The sequence below is a fragment of the Pan paniscus genome, chromosome 17, assembly GCF_029289425.2.
Source record: "Pan paniscus chromosome 17, NHGRI_mPanPan1-v2.0_pri, whole genome shotgun sequence".
Taxonomy (NCBI): domain Eukaryota; kingdom Metazoa; phylum Chordata; class Mammalia; order Primates; family Hominidae; genus Pan; species Pan paniscus.
Genome location: NC_073266.2, coordinates 97,597,248 through 97,616,011, shown reverse-complemented (window position 1 = coordinate 97,616,011; position 18,764 = coordinate 97,597,248). Strand labels below are relative to the sequence as shown.

The window sequence follows — 18,764 nt, the reverse complement described above, 5'->3', positions numbered from 1 at the left end:
CTAAAGGGCATTGAGTTAGTATTTATAAAGAGCCTTTAAAATGTCGTATCCTTTGTTCCAGAATTTTAGGAATTTGTCTTTAGGAAATAATGAAGTATGTATACAAATTTAAGGGGGAAAATGTTCACAGATGAATAATATTAATGAACAATCAGAGAGTAACAGAAGAATGGTGTAGGAGGCTCTTCTCGCATTGCTATAAAGAAATACATGAGACCGGGTAACTTATGAGAAAAGAAGTTTAATTGGCTCACAGTTCTGCAGGCTGTACAGGAAGTGTGGTACTGGCATTTGCTTCTGGGGAGGCCTCAGGACCTTCCAATCATGGCAGAAGGCAAAGGGGAACAGGCACGTCGCACGGTGAAAGCTGGGGCGGAGTGTCACACACTTGAACAACCTCAGCTCACTACCCCGAGGACAGCACCAAGAAGATGACGCCCAACCATTGATGAGAAATTCATCCCATGATCCAGTCGCCTCCCACCAGGCCTCACCTGCAACGCTGGGAGTTACGTTTCAACCTGAGATTTGGGCAGGGACAAATATCCAAACTATATCAAATGGTAAAGTAATGGCATAGCCATTTGATGAATCACGCAGCCATAGAAGTTTGCCATTTTTGGAAAGTAGGTAATGTATGTAAAAGAATGCTCTTAATTGGCCGGCGCTGTGGCTCACGCCTGTAATCCCAGCACTTTGGGAGGCCGAGGTGGGTGGATCACCTGAGGTCAGGAGTTCGAGATCAGCCTGGCCAATATGGTGAAACCTCGTCTCTACTAAAAATACAAAAATTAGCCAGACGTGGTGGCACACACCTGTAATCCCAGCACACCTGTAATCCCAGCTACACAAGAGGTTGAGGCTGGAGAATAGCTTGAACCTGGGAGGTGGAGGTTGCAGTGAGCCAAGATTGTGCCACTGCACTCCAGACTGGGCGACAGATCGAGACTCCATCTCAAAAAAAAGAAAAAAAAAGAATGCTCAAAATTAAAGCAGCATACAAAATATTGTAGTACGATCACAATATGACCATATTTTGCTATGTCTGAACAGAAATAGTATGAACAAATTAAAAAACATATATCTATAAGAAAGGGGAAAGAATATAGTAAAAATATTGCCAGGCGTGGTGGCTCATGCCTGTAATCGCAGCACTTTGGGAGGCCAAGGCAGGTGTATCACTTGAGTCCAGGAGTTCAAGACTAGCCTGGGCAACATGGCAAAACCCTGTCTCTACAAAAAATACAAAAATTAGCCAGGAGTGATGGTACGTGCCTGTAGTCCCAGCTGCTTGGGAGGCGGAGATGGGAGGATCGCTTGAGCCCAGGAGGCAGAGGTTGCAGTGAGCCAAGATCTTGCCACTGCACTCCAGCCTGGGCAGCAGAACCAGACCCTGTCTCTGGAAAAAAGATAGCAGCAGTCACCTAGGTGTTGGGATTGGAGGTGATCTTATTTTCTTTTTATTTTTCTGACTTTTCTAAATCTCTGATAAACTTGCAATTAAAGAAAAAATAACAGAAAATGTGTTATATGCAGTATTATTGGAGGTACTATTAATATTTGCAAGTGTTCAGACCTAATTGCGGGGAAATGGTGGCAGGATTCTACAGGCATATTTTAGAGCAGTTGTGAGATGCATGTAACTATTTGTAAAGGTTCATACAGATGATTACTAGATCAGCATAAATAATATGTCTGTGGACGTTTTCTGCAGGACTTTGATAACTTGTTACCTGAGTGAAATTTAATTCCTGGGCGATTCTGGGAGATGGTAAAGTGAGGCGGAAGGAGCCAGTGGCCAATTCCTGAACTATTCTGGGAAACGGTGGCGTGAGGCGGAAGGAGCCAGCAGCCAATTCCTGAACTATTCTGGGAAACGGTGGCGTGAGGCGGAAGGAGCCGGTGGCCAAGGTCCCAGTGGTGTCACATGATCTTCCCACGTGTTTGCTGCACTGGGAAAAAACGTTGAAGAATTAGTTTGAAAATTGCCCCGTTGGCCAGGAGCGATGGCTCACTCCTATAATCCCAGCAATTTGGGAGGCTGAGGTGGGAGGATAGCTTGAGCCTGGGAGGTCGAGGCTGCAGTGAGCTGATTGCACCATTGCACTCTAGTCTGGATGACAGAGTGAGACCCTGTCTCAAAAAAACAAAACAAAAATTGCCCTGATCCACACAAATTCTTGGTTTTGTTTTTATAAATGTGCTTCTATAAAGTGAAAGCCAAAGTGTTCTGTTATTTCAGTTTTTTTTTTTTAATCTCCTTTTAGGTTAAAAATTTTGCAGTTATTTATCTTGTGGATATTACAGAAGTGCCTGACTTCAACAAAATGTATGAGTTATACGATCCATGTACTGTCATGTTTTTCTTCAGGTACGTTATCTTCAAGTTGTTACTGAAATTGAATATTGTCAGCTTGGAAGCTTAATGTAATCAAGATCTCTTTAGATTATTTTATTTTGAAGGAAGTTGGTTGTACAGTCATGTCCCAAAATCGTTTGTATCACCAGGCAATCAGTGTGAATCTTTGAAATAATTTTCAAAGTAACAATTCTAGTTTTAGCATTTACTCAATAACAAATTACCCTTTTGAAATAACTTTGCGGGGAAACCTAGGTGAAGTGTAATTCAATGAAAGATGTTGTTACTGACATTTTAGATACCTGGAACTATAATCTGTTCATCAAAAATGTTGTAAAATCACAAATTTAGGCCGGGCACGGTGGCTGAAAGCGCCTGTAATCCCAGCACTTTGGGAGGCCGAGGTGGGCGGATCACAAGGTCAGGAGTTCGAGACCAGCTGGGCTAAGATGGTGAAACCGAGTCTCTACTAAAAATACAAAATTAGCCGGGCGTGGTGGCGCATGCCTGTAATCCCAGCTACTGGGAGGCTGAGGCAGGAGAATCACTTGAACCCAGGAGGTGGAGGTTGCAGTTAGCCGAGATCATGCCATTGCACTCCAGCCTAGGCAACAAGAGCAAAACTCCGTCTCAAAAAAAAAAATCAAAAACCTAATTTATTAAATATGTTATCATCAACTTCGGTGTCCTTTTTTATATCCAAGAGGAACACCTGAACTACTTTGCTTATAAATACAAGATTATTTTATCAGCTCAAAAATTTCATTATGGAAATTTAATGGGGAAAGAAATCACCATCTGATGCTGTTTTTACTTGTTTAGTTACCATAGAGGTTGGTGAATTAGCTACATGAGCATTAGACCATTCTCCAAAAGTGGAGCCTCCTACTTGGTAAGGAAGGTCAGGTGGGTTGTATAGGGTATGCATTAGTTTTATATTCTTTGTAACAAATTAGCACGCATTGAGCAGCTTAAATCACCCCGCTTTTCTGAGCTCACAGTTCTGTAAGTCAGACATCCAGGCAGGGCCCACTGGATTCCTGCTCAGGGTCTCACAAGGTCAACCATGGGCTGGGTGCTTATCTGGAGTGTTTGAGGGGCTTGTTTGGGTTGTGGGCCGAGTCTGGCTCTTCGTGGTGGTGGGTCTGAGATCTGCTTCCTTGCTGCTGTTACCTGAGGCCACTCTGCTGCCAGAGACCCAGTTACCCTCAAAGCCAGCGCTGGCATGCCGGCACATTGAGATCTTTTCACACAGGTTCTCTGACCTGAAAAGTTCTGCCTGAGAAAATGCTCTGGTTTTAGAGGACTGTGATTAGATTAGACTTGCCCAAATAATCCAGGATAGTGACCTTGTTTTATTTATTTACTGAGATGGAGTCTCACTCTCACCCAGGGTGGAGTGCAGTGGCACCATCACAGCAACCTTGAACTCCTGGCTTCGAGCCATCCTCCCGCCTCAGGCTGCCAAAGCGTGAGGCACTGCCGTGGTTCTGGGCGTCGGGATACGCTCCCCTGGACATGCCCTTGGCTTCCTAGGTGCCTCCTGTTAGGTTGAGAAGATCTGTGAGGTGCACCCTGCATTTCTTGTGAACTTTTCATCTTTCCTAGGTTTCAGCAAAGGTTGCGTGGCTGACCCTCATCCTTTTCTCTACTGTGTGTTCAGCAGCCATTTCTGAATTTCAGCCCCTTTGGCCATCCGGAGAGGCTAAAGAATTTATTCCTTTTGTTAACGGTTCTTACACTAATTTGCCTCTTTCCTCTCTTGAAGGCAGCACCTCTGAGACTTTGCTTGGAAGTTTCCGCAGCTAAATATCCCGAGTGTGTTGCTTTTGAGCTCTGACTTCCTATAACTGCGGACCCCGTGTCCCTGTTCCTCGGCCACTCTGTAACGGGGGTCCCCTTTTCTCCGTTTCCCAGTAACACACTCCTCACTTCCTTCCAAGCCCACACCAGGTGTTCCTGAAGTCCATATTTCTGTTAACAGCCTGTTCGAGGCAATAGAGGCCTTTTCTATTTTGCCCCTCAGAATTCTTCAGGTGAGAACAGGGAGGGCCGTCTTAGGTCTCTGCCCCCCACAGCGTGCAGCGGAGGCCAGCCTGGGGCTGGGGATGCTGTGAGGGGCAAGGAGGCTGCAGGCAACAGCCTTGGGTGGTGGGAGCAGCCTACTTAGTGTAGTTTGATATTTTTAGGACTGATGCTGTACTCAGAAAAGGAGATGAAACTTCCTTCTGCTGTTTCTGTGATTTAGAATTTTAAGACAAATGGTACTTTAGTTAACTTATGCACCAAACATATATCTTGAGCCTCCACCAGGTTTGTGGTCTAGTGGTGGGGCCTAATGTCAGATAAGACAGGATTCCCACTCTCATAGGACGTTGTCTGATAGAAACAGCTGAGTAAATTAGCAGGGGGTTCTGAAGAAGTGAAAGGAGGCAGGTGTTTATGAGATATAAATACCGAAGAAGTACACCCAGGTCAGATAGGGCTGCAGGGAGGGTGCTACGGGCAGCCCCCAGTCATTGTAGAAGGAGCTTGGTGCATGCTGCATGTAGGGCCTGCCTGCAGCATGGAGAATGAGAGGGCGGCCAGAGGTGGGCTCCAGACCCTGATCAGATTTGCCTCTCCTGAACCAGAGACTTCACGGGGAATACTTTCTGCGGAATAGTAGGTGGAAGCCAAATGCATGATCTTGTGGAAGTGAACGTTAAAAAACCGTCTTTAGGTGGGGTATGCCTGCAGCCCAGCCACTCTGCAGGCCGGGGTGGGACTGGAGCTAGGGGTTCGAGTCCGGCCTTAGCAACATAGCTCGCATCTCTAAGAAAAATAATCAGGCCGGCACAGTGGCTCACGTTTGTAATCCCAGCACTTTGGGAGGCCGAGGTGGGAGGATCACTTGAGGCCATGAGTTTGAGACCAGCCTGGCCAACATGGGGACACCCCATCTTTACAAAAAACTAGAAATTTATCTGGGTGTGGTGGCTCGTGCCTGTGGTCCCAGTTACTTAGAGGGCTGAGGTGGGAGGATCATTTGGGCCAGGAGGTTGATTTTGCCGCTATGACCTAGCCTAGATGACAATGAGACCCCATCTCAAAAAGAAACTTCAACAAACCAGGATAAATTTATGCCAGTACAACAAAGGGTTAATATCCTTATCTTGTAAAGTGCACATGAGTATTCATGAGGAAAAGAACTAGTCTCTTGAAAGATAAGTAAAGAATTATCTACTTCCCTAACCATAAACATGCAAAATGTCATCTTCATTTCATAGTTGAAGGGCTTTTAATACAATTTATGTCATTGCTCATAAGAGCACTGTGAAAAACTTACACATTGCTTTTATCAGGTAAATTAGTACAAATTAGATGGGGGTCTCGTTTTGTTTTCCATGTTGATCTCGGACTCCGGGCCTCAAGTGATCCTCCTGCCTCAGCCTCCCATAGAGTTGGGATTACAAGCATGAGCCACTGCGCCTGCCCTCCTTTGACCTTTTAATTTCCCCTTAGAATAACTGTCCTAAATAAATACAGAAAAATGCAGGAAAGAGCATGGTGGACAATGCATTGCATCTTTAAAAACACATTTAGGTGCTTCCTGTATTCTCCTGCATCATGGCATACACTCTCAATTTTACGCGTTCTTCAGTGATGTTAACAAGAGCTTGTCACAGTGGGAAAAATACGGCATTGTTTTCAAGGAATTCTTTTTTAAAGAGACTTCTATGAGAATGGATGCCCTTGTTTCTCGTTGCAGGAATAAGCACATCATGATTGACTTGGGGACTGGCAACAACAACAAGATTAACTGGGCCATGGAGGACAAGCAGGAGATGGTGGACATCATCGAGACGGTGTACCGCGGGGCCCGCAAAGGCCGCGGCCTGGTGGTGTCCCCCAAGGACTACTCCACCAAGTACCGCTACTGAGGCGCCCTCAGTCCGCGCGGATGAATGTCGTGGAGCCCTTTTTGTGTGGAAACGTTTTAAGCTATTTAAAGCCTTTGGAAAATACAGGAAGCTCCAGGGCTGGAGGACCTCTGAGATGGAATTGATTACATGGTCTTAACTCACCGAAATAAACAAGCACGTGGTGAGAGGAGCAGGCCTACTTGTTTGTTCTCAGGAAACTTAATGAATAGATTACTGATTTTCCTAGTCAAAGTTAATTCTTACCCTTGGAGTAAAACGAAGGTGTTTATCCTGTGAGCCTGTGCGTTTCGCATACTTGGTTGGTTTGCTGGGGCTGCAGTGACAGCATATGCCGCGAGCTGGGCTTTAACAGAGATGTAGCTCTCACAGCTTTGCAGGCGGGGGGGTCGCTGCTGAGGCCGTGAGGGGAATCTGCTCAGGCCTGTCCCTGGCTTCTGGGGGCTGCTGGTGGTCTTTTCAGTTCCTTGGTGTGTGGATACTTCGCCCCATCTCTGCCTTCACCTGTGTCCTCCCTGTGTGGGTGCTGGTGTCCAAAATTTCCCCTTTTCGTAATGACACCAGCTGTGTTGGATTGGGGCCCACCCTGCTCCAGCATGGCCTAATCTTAACTAATTACATTTGCAAGGATCTTATGTCCACAAAAGTCACAGTCTGAGGTGCTGGGGGTTAGGACTTCAATATATAAATGTTGCCGTTACACAATTCAATCCATGACAGAATCCAAAGGTTTACTCTGGTTATAAAAACAGTACAATAAAATATTGTTTATAGCCTTCCCTGTAAGGAATAGGAGAGCTATTTTTTATTCTTCCCAAGATTGTATTTGATGTAAACATATTTTCTGTAGAAGCCATGGCCCTTCAGTTCACATAGTTAGAAAATTTCCTTATTGGCCAAGGCACGGTGGCTCACACCTGTAATCCCAGCACTTTGGGAGGCCGAGGTGGGCAGATCACGAAGTCAGGAGTTCGAGACCAGCCTGGCCAACATGGTGAAATCCCGTCTCTACTAAAAATACAAAAATTAGCTGGGCATGGTGGCGCGTGCCTGTAATCCCAGCTACTTGGAAGGCTGAGGCAGGAGAATTGCTTGAACCCGGGAGGTGGAGGTTTCAGTGAGCCGAGATCACACCACTGCACTCCAGCCTGGGCAACAGAGCAAGACTCCGTCTCAAAAAAAGAAAAGAAAATGTCCTTATTACAGTCTCAGGTTTCTCTTGCCCTCTGTCATCCTAGCAGTGTGGATGGTTGGTTGGGATCTTCGTGTCCCGTCTCAGCACACTCGAGCTCTGAAGTGAAAGTGAGGAAGGGCAGGGATGGGGGCACTTGAGCACACCCTGGGCCCTCTGACCTCAGACCCAGGCTCTGCCCTCTGACCTCAGACCCAGGCTCTGCCCCACCAAGTGACCTTGGGCAGGGTACCTTCTCTGAGCTTCGTTTCCTCCTTGGTGAAGGCGGATAATAGTGTCTGCCCTGCACACAGATGTGGACGCAGAAGCACATGGTGCCTGCCGGGCACGGGAGTGGTGCACAGGGCTCACTGCTGTCGGGAGATTGATTGCTGTTGTGGAAACGGGAGGGTACTTACAGAATGAAGCACATTTTTTACATACACTACAAATGAGTGTGTGCTTTTTAAATGGATTTAAAATTCAAATGCAAATCTGCAGTTTAATCTCCCAAGTGCTGATTTTTCCATGTATAAAGTAGGAGAGTGTAACAACGTATCGGAGTGAGGGGCTAGGGAGAACGTGTATGTGACCTCGAGTACCTGGCACGTAACAGACACTCAGTATTACACTCCTGCTATTTCTCCAGAGCAGGTGAAACAGACGGCCAGGAAGCACACGAAGAGACACTCAACATCACTGCTTGTTAAGGAAGTGCAAATCAAAACCACAGTGAGACGCCACTTCACACCCACAAGTTCGGCTAGATACAAAAAGATCGCAACAAGCGTTTGCAAGGATGTAGAGAAACTGGAGCCCTCACACACTGCTGGTGGCAAAGTGGTAACACAGGCAGGCAGGTCGTCAAAAAGTTAAACATGGGCCGGGTACAGGTGTCTCAAACCTGTAATCCCAGCACTTTGGAAGGCTGAGACAGGCAGATTGCTTGAGCCCAGGAGTTCACGACCAGCCTGGGCAACCTGGTGAGACCCTGTCTCTACAAAAAATACAGAACAATTAGCTGGGCATGGTGGTGCGTGCCTGTGGGCCCAGCTACTCGGGGGGCTGAGGCAGGAGGATCACTTAAGCCCCAGAGGTCAAGGCTGCAGTAAGCCATGGTTGTGCCACTGCACTCCAGCCTGGGCAACTGAGCAAGACCCTGTCTCAAAAAAAAAAAAAAGATAAACATGGTGTTACCATTTGACCCAGCAGTTTCATACCCAGGAGAATTGAACGCATATGTCCACATAGAAACTCGTACACAGAAGCCAAAATGTGGAAACCCACGTGTCCATCAACAGATGAACGGTTAAACAAAATGTCCATCCATAGAACGGAATATTATTCAGTCATAAACAGAATGAAGTACTGACACATGCTACAATGCGGGTGAACATTGAAATCAGTAGGTTAAGTGAAAAGCCAGTTACTACATATTGTGCAATTCCATTTATACGGAATTTCTAGAATAGGCACATCCATAGAGACGGATTAGTGGTTGCTTAAGACTGGGAGGGAGGGGGAAATAGGAGGTGACAGCTAATGGGCAGTTTTATTTTTGATGTAATGAAAATGTGCTTACATAAGCCGAGCAGGCATAAAAAGAAAAAGTGCCCTAAGATTGTGATAATGGTACAATTCTGTCAATTGCATAATTGGTGGATGATGTGTGAATTATGTCTCTTACGATAACAGCTTTACTGGCGTTACCAGAAAAAGATAAAACAATTACATTCCACATTTGTAAGTTTATTGTATATTTATTGTAAATGTGTTGCATATTGTATTAGTTTGCCCAGGACTGCCATAACAAAATACTTCAGATTGGGTGGTTTAAACAACAGAAACTTGTCTTTTCACAGTTCTGTTTTCTGGAAGTCCCAGATCAAGGTGCCGCTCCGTGTGATTTTTGGGGAGGGCTCTCCTTGGCTTGCCGATGGCCTCCTTCTCTGGTGCAGGCACGGGGGGAGAGCAGGCGAGCCCCTGGCGTCTCTTCTCAGAAAGACGAATCCTGTTGGATGAGGGCCCCACCCTCAGGACCCATGTAACCTTAATGACTTCTGTAGAGGCCCCATCTCCAAATACAGACATGCTGCAGTTAGGTCTTCAGCTATTTAGGGAGACATAAACGTTCAGGCTGTAACTCCTATCAGGTGTATTAAGTATATTCACCCCTGATTTTAATAACGTTCTCACTGGTGCTTTGTGGCTGCAGTGCAGTTGAAATCATAATGATTTGGACTCTGTATTTCAAGTTTATCTCATTATGTACCTACTGTCTACCTTGCCCTGACCTAAGTGCTTTGCAAGCAATTTTCTTAAATCCTTACAACCACTTACCAGGTAGATATTTGGCAGAGAAGAAAACTGAAGCTTAGATTTCCCCAGGTTACAGCCAGCAACAGACGATAAGAATTTGAAACCTAGGCCTGCATGGCTGCCAAACCTTGCCTCGTCTGTGGCACTGTGGTGCTTTAATCAAGTTGGATATACTAGTGGCTCTCTGGGTACCTAGTGAATTCTATTTCCCATCTTCCCAGGATGGCTTCTAGGCAAAGTCCAGAAATTACTTGTGGCAGCTAATGCAGGTGACAAGCCCCTAGGTACAGAATAACCAAGTCCCCTAGAGAAACTGGCAACGTGTACACAAAGAAGTAGACAAGAATAGTGCAGCATTGTTTGGAAACAATATTAGTCAAATATAAAGTAAATCATCAGAGGACTATCAGGCAGCAGTTGGCGACTGACCTAGAGCGACACGTGTCGACATGAATCTCAGTACTGAACAAAAAAGCAAGGGGCAGAAGGCTACAGAGTATGGGGCCACTGACATACTGCTTTAAGACTTTCAGAATAAATGTCTGAAGGTTATGATGCCAGTGTGTCTGCAGGAAACTTGGTTAGGTGTCTGGGGGAAGACTGCCTCTGCTCTGAGCGCACGCAGAGAAGGGATGAGGACTTCAGTCCACCAGCAGAAGCAGAGCACTGCCATCTCTGCCTACCTGAACAGACCACACCCAAAAATTAAAATGCAGGGTGAATTCATGGCTCACCAGCTTTCTGACCTGGAGGTTCAGAGGATCCCTGGGGAAGCATCCGCGTGGGCACAGGTGGGGGGACCTGCTCAACGTGGGTGCTATTCTGCATCGTTTTTTTTTCTTTCTTTCTTTTTTTGAGATGTTGTCTCGCTCTGTCGCCCAGGCTGGAGTGCCGTGGCGCAGTCTCGGCTCACTGCAAGCTCTGCCTCCCGGGTTCACGGCATTCTCCCTCCCAGCAGCCTCCCGAGTAGCTGGGACCACAGGCGCCCGCCACCACACCCGGCTAATATTTTTTTTTGTATTTTTAGTAGAGACGGGGTTTCACCATTCACAGGATGGTCTCCATCTCCTGACCTCGTGATCCGCCCACCTCGGCCTCCCAAAGTGCTGGGATTACAGGCTGAGCCACTGCGCCTGGCCTCTGAATCATTTTTTCTATGTCATTTTTACTAATGGCTTTAAACATGCCTGTGATCCTAGCATTCTTTTGTGGCATGTTTACATTCAGCATCAGAAGCTGCGAGAATGCCTACAGTGCCCTGATGAGGTTCGGGTTGCACTGGGTGGCCTCAGATGCCCTGCAGAGGAGGCACTTTGGGAGGCTGAGGCGGGTGGATCACCTGAGGTCAGGAGTTCGAGACCAGCCTGGCCAATAAGGTGAAACTCCGTCTCTACTAAAAATACAAAAACTAGCTGGGTGTGGCCGGGTGTGGTGGCTCACGCCTGTAATCGCAGCACTGGGAGGTCAAGGTGGGTGGATCACCTGAGGTTGGGAGTTCGAGACCAGCCTGGCCAACATAGTGAAACCCCGTCTGTACTAAAATACAAAAATTAGCTGGGCGTGGTGGTGCATGTCTGTAGTTCCAGCTACCTGGGAGGCTGAGGCAGGAGAATGGCTTGAACCCGGGAGGTGGAGTTTGCAGTGAGCCAAGATCATGCCACTGCACTCCAGCCTGGGCGACAGAGCAAGACTCCACCTCAAAAAAAGAAAAGAGCATTTGGAAATTTATTATTCCTGAGCAGTTTTCATGCAGCACGGAGGCAGCAATTCCCATAGTGAACAAATATGGGATTGTATGTTTCAAGATGAAAGCAGTCAAAAGATACGAAAACGGTTGACATAGTTTGCTAATAACCTTACCATTTGTTCTTTAATAGAATTTTCAATGCCAGCTTGCACCATTAAGTCATTGACATTCTTCTGTAAGTCCTCAATGCGATTTCCCATTTCTTCCAGTACAGTGTTAAGGAGCTCTGCGTAGAGCTGGAGTCCAGAGCCGCCGAGGCACAGCCAGGATGTCCTCAGAGACTCCGCCTCTCATGGCACATGCAACTTTTGAAATGAGGGAATCAACGACAGGCCTAGTGTCCATGCAAATCAGCTTCTTTCCCTGAGTTTTCCTCAGTGTGTCTCTTTAACCTTTAAACCATGAGCTTAGAAAACGTGGCTCCCCTTGCTTGGACATGGATTTGGGGACAGGAGATTGGTATATTTTAGTCAAACTCTGGGTGTGTAAAAATAAATATAATGGAATTAACTCTTTTTTGTTTGTAGGGTCTTGCTCTTCCCCCAGGCTGGAGTGCCGTGGTGTGATCACAGCTCACTGCAGCCCTGAACTCCTGGGCTCAAGCGATCCTTCTGCCTCAGCCTCTTGAGTAGCTGGGACTATAGACTACCACCCAGCTGAAATTAACTAAAAAACTAACATTCATATGGTTTAATTTTATGTTTAAGACTCATTTTTGTCCTGTGGGAACCCATTTACAAAATCAAAAGTTGCAGGCACACAATATTTAAGGAATATATTTAATTGTGTAACATGAGCTCAAATTGGGCAAGTCTTGGGGCAATTGTGACCCTTAGCTAGATTTGCTCCAACTCCAAAAAAAATTCTATTCTCATTCTGTTTGATTTCATGTTTCTAAGACAAAACAGTGAGTTGGTGAAGTTAAACTAAACAAAACAAAGTTTGGGAGAGCCGTATCTGGGATCCTGTGCTTCAGTGTTATGCTCTGTGGGGTCTGTGGTCTAGGGTGCACTGTCCGGTTGGGAACTGATGGAAGCCCCACTGGGAAGTGTTACATGTTTGTGTTTTTGTCCTTTATACTTGCCGCACAAGACATCCTGTGTTGCCAGTCAAGCAGGAGGTAGAGCTTTTTTTTTTTTTTTTTGAGACGGAGTCTCGCTCTGTCACCCAGGCTGGAGTGCAGTGGCGCGATCTCGGCTCACTGCAAGCTCCGCCTCCCGGGTTCACACCATTCTCCTGCCTCAGCCTCCTGAGTAGTTGGGACTACAGGCGCCCACCACCATGCCGGGCTAATTTTTTGTATTTTTAGTAGAGACGGGGTTTCACTGTGTTAGTCAGGATGGTCTCAATCTCCTGACTTCGTGATCTGCCCACCTCGGCCTCCCAAAGTGCTGGGATTACAGGCGTGAGCCACTGCGCCCGGCCGGAGGTACAGCTTTTGCTATAGGTGAGGGGTAATTAACACATTAGGAAGCCACATAAAAGCACAGAAGTAAATACTGGGAAATCCTAAGTAAACTATTACCTACTACTAGCAGACCACAAAAAGATACTCCATGATAATCTACCAGTCCGAAAGAATCACAGCATTTGTTAAAGGTAGAAAAGGATATTTCTGAGGTTTAATGTTGCCGTCAGAGCTTGAAAATGTTCCTGAAGTTCCTGAAATAGATTTTCTGCCTGAAAAAATAAACCGTAAGACAATTGAATAAATATTTACTGTTGGCATATGAGTTTGTTTTTTCTTTTCTGACATGAAGTCTTTTGTTGCCCAGGCTGGAGTGCAATGGCGTGATCTCAGCTCACTACAACCTCCGCCTCCTGGATTCAAGTGATTCTCCCACCTCAGCCTCCAAGTAGCTGGGATTACAAGCGTGTGCCACCACGCCCAGCTAATGTTTATACTTTTAGTAGAGACGGAGTTTCACCATGTTGGCCAGGCTGGTCTTGAACTCATGGCCTCAGGTGATCTGCCCACCTTGACCTCCCAAAGTGCTGGGATCACAGGCATGAGCCACCACACCTGGCCCACGTATGACATTTTAAATATCATGGGATAAGGCCGGGCGTGGTGGCTCACGCCTGTAATCCCAGCACTTTGGGAGGCTGAGGCGGGCGAATCAGGAGGTCAGGAGATCGAGACCATCCTGGCAAACTAGGTGAAACCCCGTCTCTACTAAAAATACAAAAAATTAGCTGGGCGCAGTGGCGGGCGCCTGTGGTCCCAGCTACTCGGGAGGCTGAGGCAGGAGAATGGCGTGAACCCGGAAGGCGGGGCTTGCAGTGAGCTGATATTGCACCACTGCACTCCAGCCTGGGCGACAGAGTGAGAGTCCGTTTCAAAAAATAAAAATTAAAAAAATAAATATCATGAGATAAACCCATCCATAAATCTGTTGACTTCTGACAAAGGTGCTAAGGCCTTTGGATTCAGAGGGAAAGGAAAGTCTTTTCAACAAGCAGCGTGGGAATCATGAGGGCCACGTGCAGACGAGGCAGGGACCCATCCCCCTCCTCACACCACACACCATGAATGCAGGAGGATCACACACCTTGGCCCAGAGCCAAGGCCATAAAGCATGCAGAGGAGGACGCAGGAGAAAATCTCGTGACCCTGCGCGCCTCAAGAATTCTTATGAAATTACTTACCGGGTCATACAGAAATATCACCACTGCTACTGAAAGCGTTTCCTGTTTATATACTGCTTTGTAGTTTACAGACTGACGTCCCACACCATTCATGGTGTAATCTACTCCTCACCCTGCGACTGTATCCAGGGTGAGATGAGAACAGTGAGGCTGAGAAGCACAAAATTCTCCCAGCTGGGGGTTCAAGATCCCAGGGAGCCCCACGTACCATGGTGTGAATCTAGAATCCCGTCGACATAGGAGGAGGCCCCACCTCTGAACCATGCCAGGGCTTTCTACCTTTGTCAGGAAATTTACGTTAGGGTTTGCACAACGCCCAACACATTCCTTCAAATTCCAGGTCTCTTCCTCATAGCCAGTCCTCTTGTGGGCCTGGAACTCTTCGGCAAGTAGGAAGGCCCGGGGGGCGGGAGGATTTCCCGGAAGAGGCCGGAGCCCTGGGCGCTGCGACACTCGTGGGTCCCCTTTCGGGCACCCTTTGGCACAGTTGTTTCCCCACTGACCCCAACCTCAATGCCCCCCAGTACTGCAGGGCTCCCCCCGAGGACCGCAGGGTTCCCCCCTGCACCTCAGGCCCCCCCAGGACCGCAGGGTCCCCCAGGTCTTCAGGGGCCCCCCCAGGACCACAGGCCTCCCAGGCACTCAGGACTCCTCAGGACCACAGGAGTCCTCAGGATCGCAGGCCCCCCAGGACCTCAGGGCCCCACGAAGACCGCAGGGCACCCCCAGCACCGCAGGCTCCCCCCCCCAGGACCTCAAAACCCCCCAGAACCGCAGGGGCGCCCCCATCCAGAGAGAAGCAGGAGTGGGGGAGGGGCTCACCGCGTCCCGCAGCGCGCGCCCGCCGGGGGCTTCAGGGCCCCGCACGTCCATGTGGACCGCGGGCCGGGGGCGTCAGGGGGGGTCCCGTGGGCCGCGCGGACCCGGCGCGAGGTGCCGTCAGCTAAGCTCCGCGATTCCCGTATGGGCCGCCGGGAGGCCTCGGGCGGAGCGCGCTGCGTTCCAGGGCGGAGGCGGGGCCGGAGCAGAGAGGCGGGCGCTGCACCTGCAGGGACGCAATGTCACCGAGCGGCCGCCTCGGAGGACTGGTCCGCGCCCCCAGGCTCTGCGGCTTCCCGAGCCGAGCCGAGGCCCCGGGACGGCCTGGGCGGAGCCGCCTTACTCAAGAGGGCCCGTGGGCGCCACCGGCCACCTACACCCCCAAAATGCTCCGCACGGGCAATGCATGGGCCTCGGTCACCCCTGCTGCGTTTTTCAGAGACGGGGGCTCGCTCTGTGGCCCAGGCTGGGGTGCAGTGGCGACTATGGCTCCCCGCAGCCTCGACTTCTCGGGCCCAAGCGATCCTCCTGCCTCGGCCTGGCCGGTAGCTGGGACCACGGGCGCGCGCCACCAGGTCCGGCTAATCTTTTTTATGTTTTGTAGAGACGGGATCTTACTATGTTGCCCAGGCTGGTCTCGAATTCCTGGGCACAAGCGATCCTCCTGCCTCGGCCTCCCAAAGTGCTGGGACCGCAGGCCTGGGCCACCACGCCGGGCCTTCCCTGGCCTCTTTCACACCTGGGTTGTGGCTCGTCACCTTGTGGGTGACCTCCCAGGACGGTGTTTTAGGGTTACCAGTCTTGTTGCCGTGTCTGTGCCCCTGTGCAGCGCTGTGGGAACAGGGCTATGTCTGGTCACCCCAGCATCCCTAGGGCACAGCCCAGTGACCACACCTGGAAGCTCTGGTGTCTCCATGTGCGGATAAATAAAACACAGCCACCCAGCACCACCGCTGTGGCGTGGCGGTTCCCGCCAGGTTACTTCAGGGCGGATGTCTGTGGCCTGAACCCTAAAGGCCAGGCGGCGAGTCCAGGCCACGGTGCCCAGCGAGGAGCAGGTGTCCCTGAGAACCCAAACAGCCCGGAGGGGATGTGAGAACCACCACAGAGAGCAGGCCCATCACACAGACGGCGCAAAGAGGCAGAAAATTAGCTCAAAAGCAGCTTAGGGACAGAAGCACGCTCATCTCTAGAGTTGTCCTGCTGCCCACGAGTGCCCCACATGTGAGTCCTAATAAACTCACCTACTCACCAAGCTGGACTCCGCCCAGTCATTCTTTGGTCTCTCAGCAACTCCCACTTTAGGGTAAGGTTTTAAATGTGATTCTCGGTTTTTCTCATTACAACCGGTCATCAGGAAAACACAAACCAAAACCACAATGAGCTCCCACTGCAACCCACCAGCATGGCTAGAATCAGAGAGACAAACGTAAGTCCGAGAGGCGTATGGGGATTGTGGCCCCCCCCATGCAGCCGGTGGGCTGTGAAAGGCTGCAGTGCTGTGAAAAAGTCGGGTGGGTCCTCAGAAGTGAAGCAGTTTCCAGAGGGCCCAGCCGCGCCACCGCTAGGCATATACCGAAGGAAACCACAGCGCGAGTGCACCAAGTCTACTGCAGCATCAGTAATGCTCAAAAGGTGGAAACCACCCAAATGTCCACCCCCGATAAGTAGGTGACAAAATGCAGATGATAGAATATTCCTCAGCCACACAAAGGAGTGAGGCGCTGACGCACGCTACGAAGCAGGTGGGCCTCTGGAACAACGCTGGGTGGCAGAGGCCAGGCGTGAAGACCCTGAGTGGTAAGTCCATGGAGAGTTGGAACAGGCAAGGCCACGGAGACAGAAAGTTGACTGCTGTTGGTGGGGGCTGCAGGGACGAGGGACAGTGCGGAGAGATTTAGGAGGTCTGGGGTTTCTTTGTGGGGGGACAAAAATGTTCTAAAATTAGATCGTAAGAAGGTTTCACAACCCTGTAAATATACTCAAAACTGTTGAATTACGCCCTTTAAATGGGTGGATTTTGTGGTATGTGAATTACATTTCAATGAAGCTGTTAAAATTATTTTTTAAAAGCATGGCCATTTTGCCACTTTTTGTGTGCTTTTAGCATCCTCCTCTTTTTTTCTGTCTCTGAGAGAGGCTGAGATACAAACTTAGTTGTAGGGGCCAGTGTGGACGGCTGAGAAAGACGCGGTGTGGGTGGAAAGTGGCTGCTGTGCTGTGGCTCCCAGCCCACTCCCGGGACCATTCAGGCCTAAGGAATCCTGCCGGGCGGCTTCTGGCTTCTCAGGAAAGCCAGTGTGAGTGGCTGCTGAGGAGGAGGAGGAGGCAGGGCCAGAAGATGCCACAGTACAGGGTGGACGGCCTGCACCCAGGAAAGCCTGCCTGGCGTGGGGGGCAAGGAGTACAAGCCGGTGGTGTTTCCATCAGAAACACACCTCAGTGTCAAGAACCAGAAGTCACTCAAGCTAACTTAAGGGAAAAGCAGGAAATTACGCCTGTAGAGAGGAGGCAGACACAGTGGGCTGGCGTCAGCCCCTCCAAGCTCTTCAGAGGGCGCTCATCTCTGGAGGCGGGAGGAGATGGGCAGTGGTGCCCCACGGCAGGGCCACGACAGGGTTCCTCATCAGCCCACAGGCAGCTTTCCTAACCACAGACAGCTAAATGAGCAGGGAGCCAGTCAGACTGCCCTCCTTCCTCCCTTCCAGAAAATTCTAGAACGTCCACTCTTCCCTTACTCTGCAGGCACTGAGCTCCCGGAAGCTTTACTCCAGGGACAGCCCAGCATCAAGCTCATGGCTTCAGGGGACGGCTCCCTCGTGCTGGGGGCAGGCGCAGACCCAAGGGCTTTCGGTGTCTCCAGGGCGGGGCTGCTCCCTGGCTGCCGCTCCTCCCTTATTCAGGCGGAGCAGGGGCCACAGAGCTCTTGACAGCACTGAGCTCACCAGTGATAAAGCACTTCGGACAGCCGTGAAGGCAGACTGGCGTTGGGACTTTGGAGAGCTTGCCGGCACCCCGTGGAACCCGTTATCTTCAGATGTTGACTGGCTGACTCTGGGTGCAGGTTCAAGCTGGGCACCCTGTCCTCATGGGCTATGCGTTCCTAACCACAGACAGCTAAACGAGCAGGGAGCCCCACTGGCCCACACGAGCCTGGAACTGGCCCTGCAGAAGACGAGACGAGCCTGCCTCTGACCTGGGAACGCCTCTCTCCTCTCCAGCCGGCATCGGCCAGGCTCATATGGGGCCGTCCCTCCAGCCCTGGCTGCTTTTTCAGGTCAGGCTTCTTGGACAGCCCGAGTAGGACCACCCAGCATCGCTGCACACAGCAGCCTCAGGCCTCACCGAGATAGGCCGGGTGGTCTGCGGAGATGACAGGACTGCCTTTCTTTTTTCTGGGATTGGGTTTTGCTGTGTCACCCAGGCTGGAGTGCAGTGGTGCAATCATAGCTCACTGTAGCCTTGAACTGGGCTCAAGGGATCCTCCTGCCTCAGCCTCCCGAGTAGGTGGGACTACAGAGGCACGCCACCATGCCCGGCTACTATTTTTTATTATTTTTCTAGAGACAGGGATCTCCATATGTTGCCAGGGCTGGTCTCAAACTCCTGGGCTCAAGTGATCCTCCCACCTCGGCCCCCCCAAAGCGCTGGACTTACAGGCACGAGGCCACGCTGGCCAAGGACTGGCTTTCGAGCAAAGCTCTTCAGCTGGATCTGATGGAGACAACACAGTGAAGGGGTGGGTTGCCCCTCCACACCTGTGGGTGTTTCTCGTTA

The 18,764-nt window shown here is 49.8% G+C and overlaps 2 protein-coding genes across 5 annotated transcripts in view; one reads left to right on the top strand and one right to left on the bottom strand.

Annotated features, from left to right (window-relative positions):
* Nucleotides 1–9,191, top strand: part of TXNL4A (thioredoxin like 4A) — a 63,925-nt gene extending 54,734 nt beyond the window's left edge. For all 4 annotated transcript variants that reach the window (XM_034943427.2, XM_055102528.2, XM_003805196.4 and 1 more), the window contains 2 exons: nucleotides 2,268–2,371; nucleotides 6,111–9,191. In XM_034943427.2, the coding sequence (XP_034799318.1) occupies nucleotides 2,328–2,371; nucleotides 6,111–6,282 (216 nt within the window). In that variant the 5' untranslated portion in view covers nucleotides 2,268–2,327 and the 3' untranslated portion in view covers nucleotides 6,283–9,191. The remainder of the gene's footprint in view (nucleotides 1–2,267; nucleotides 2,372–6,110) is intronic.
* A 2-nt stretch (nucleotides 9,192–9,193) lies between these two features.
* On the bottom strand, nucleotides 9,194–15,292 carry HSBP1L1 (heat shock factor binding protein 1 like 1). Its single transcript, XM_057300449.2, has 4 exons — nucleotides 14,991–15,292; nucleotides 13,133–13,199; nucleotides 11,633–11,727; nucleotides 9,194–9,563 (listed from the first exon to the last, which is right to left on the bottom strand). The coding sequence occupies exons 1-4, from the start codon at nucleotides 15,039–15,041 to the stop codon at nucleotides 9,552–9,554; spliced, it is 225 nt and encodes a 74-aa protein (XP_057156432.1). The 5' UTR covers nucleotides 15,042–15,292; the 3' UTR covers nucleotides 9,194–9,551.
* Between the last annotated feature and the right edge of the window lie 3,472 nt (nucleotides 15,293–18,764).

What these genes read in the sequence shown, in the direction of transcription:
- HSBP1L1 (XM_057300449.2), bottom strand. Translation starts at nt 15,041, where the DNA reads ATGGACGTGCGGGGCCCTGAAGCCCCCGGCGGGCGCGCGCTGCGGGAC. An exon ending in GGCGCGCGCTGCGGGACGCG is followed by an intron (nt 13,200 to 14,990) that starts GTGAGCCCCTCC and finishes TTATTTTTTCAG; the next exon opens with GCAGAAAATCTATTTCAGGA. An exon ending in GGCAACATTAAACCTCAGAA is followed by an intron (nt 11,728 to 13,132) that starts ATATCCTTTTCT and finishes TTAACACTGTAC; the next exon opens with TGGAAGAAATGGGAAATCGC.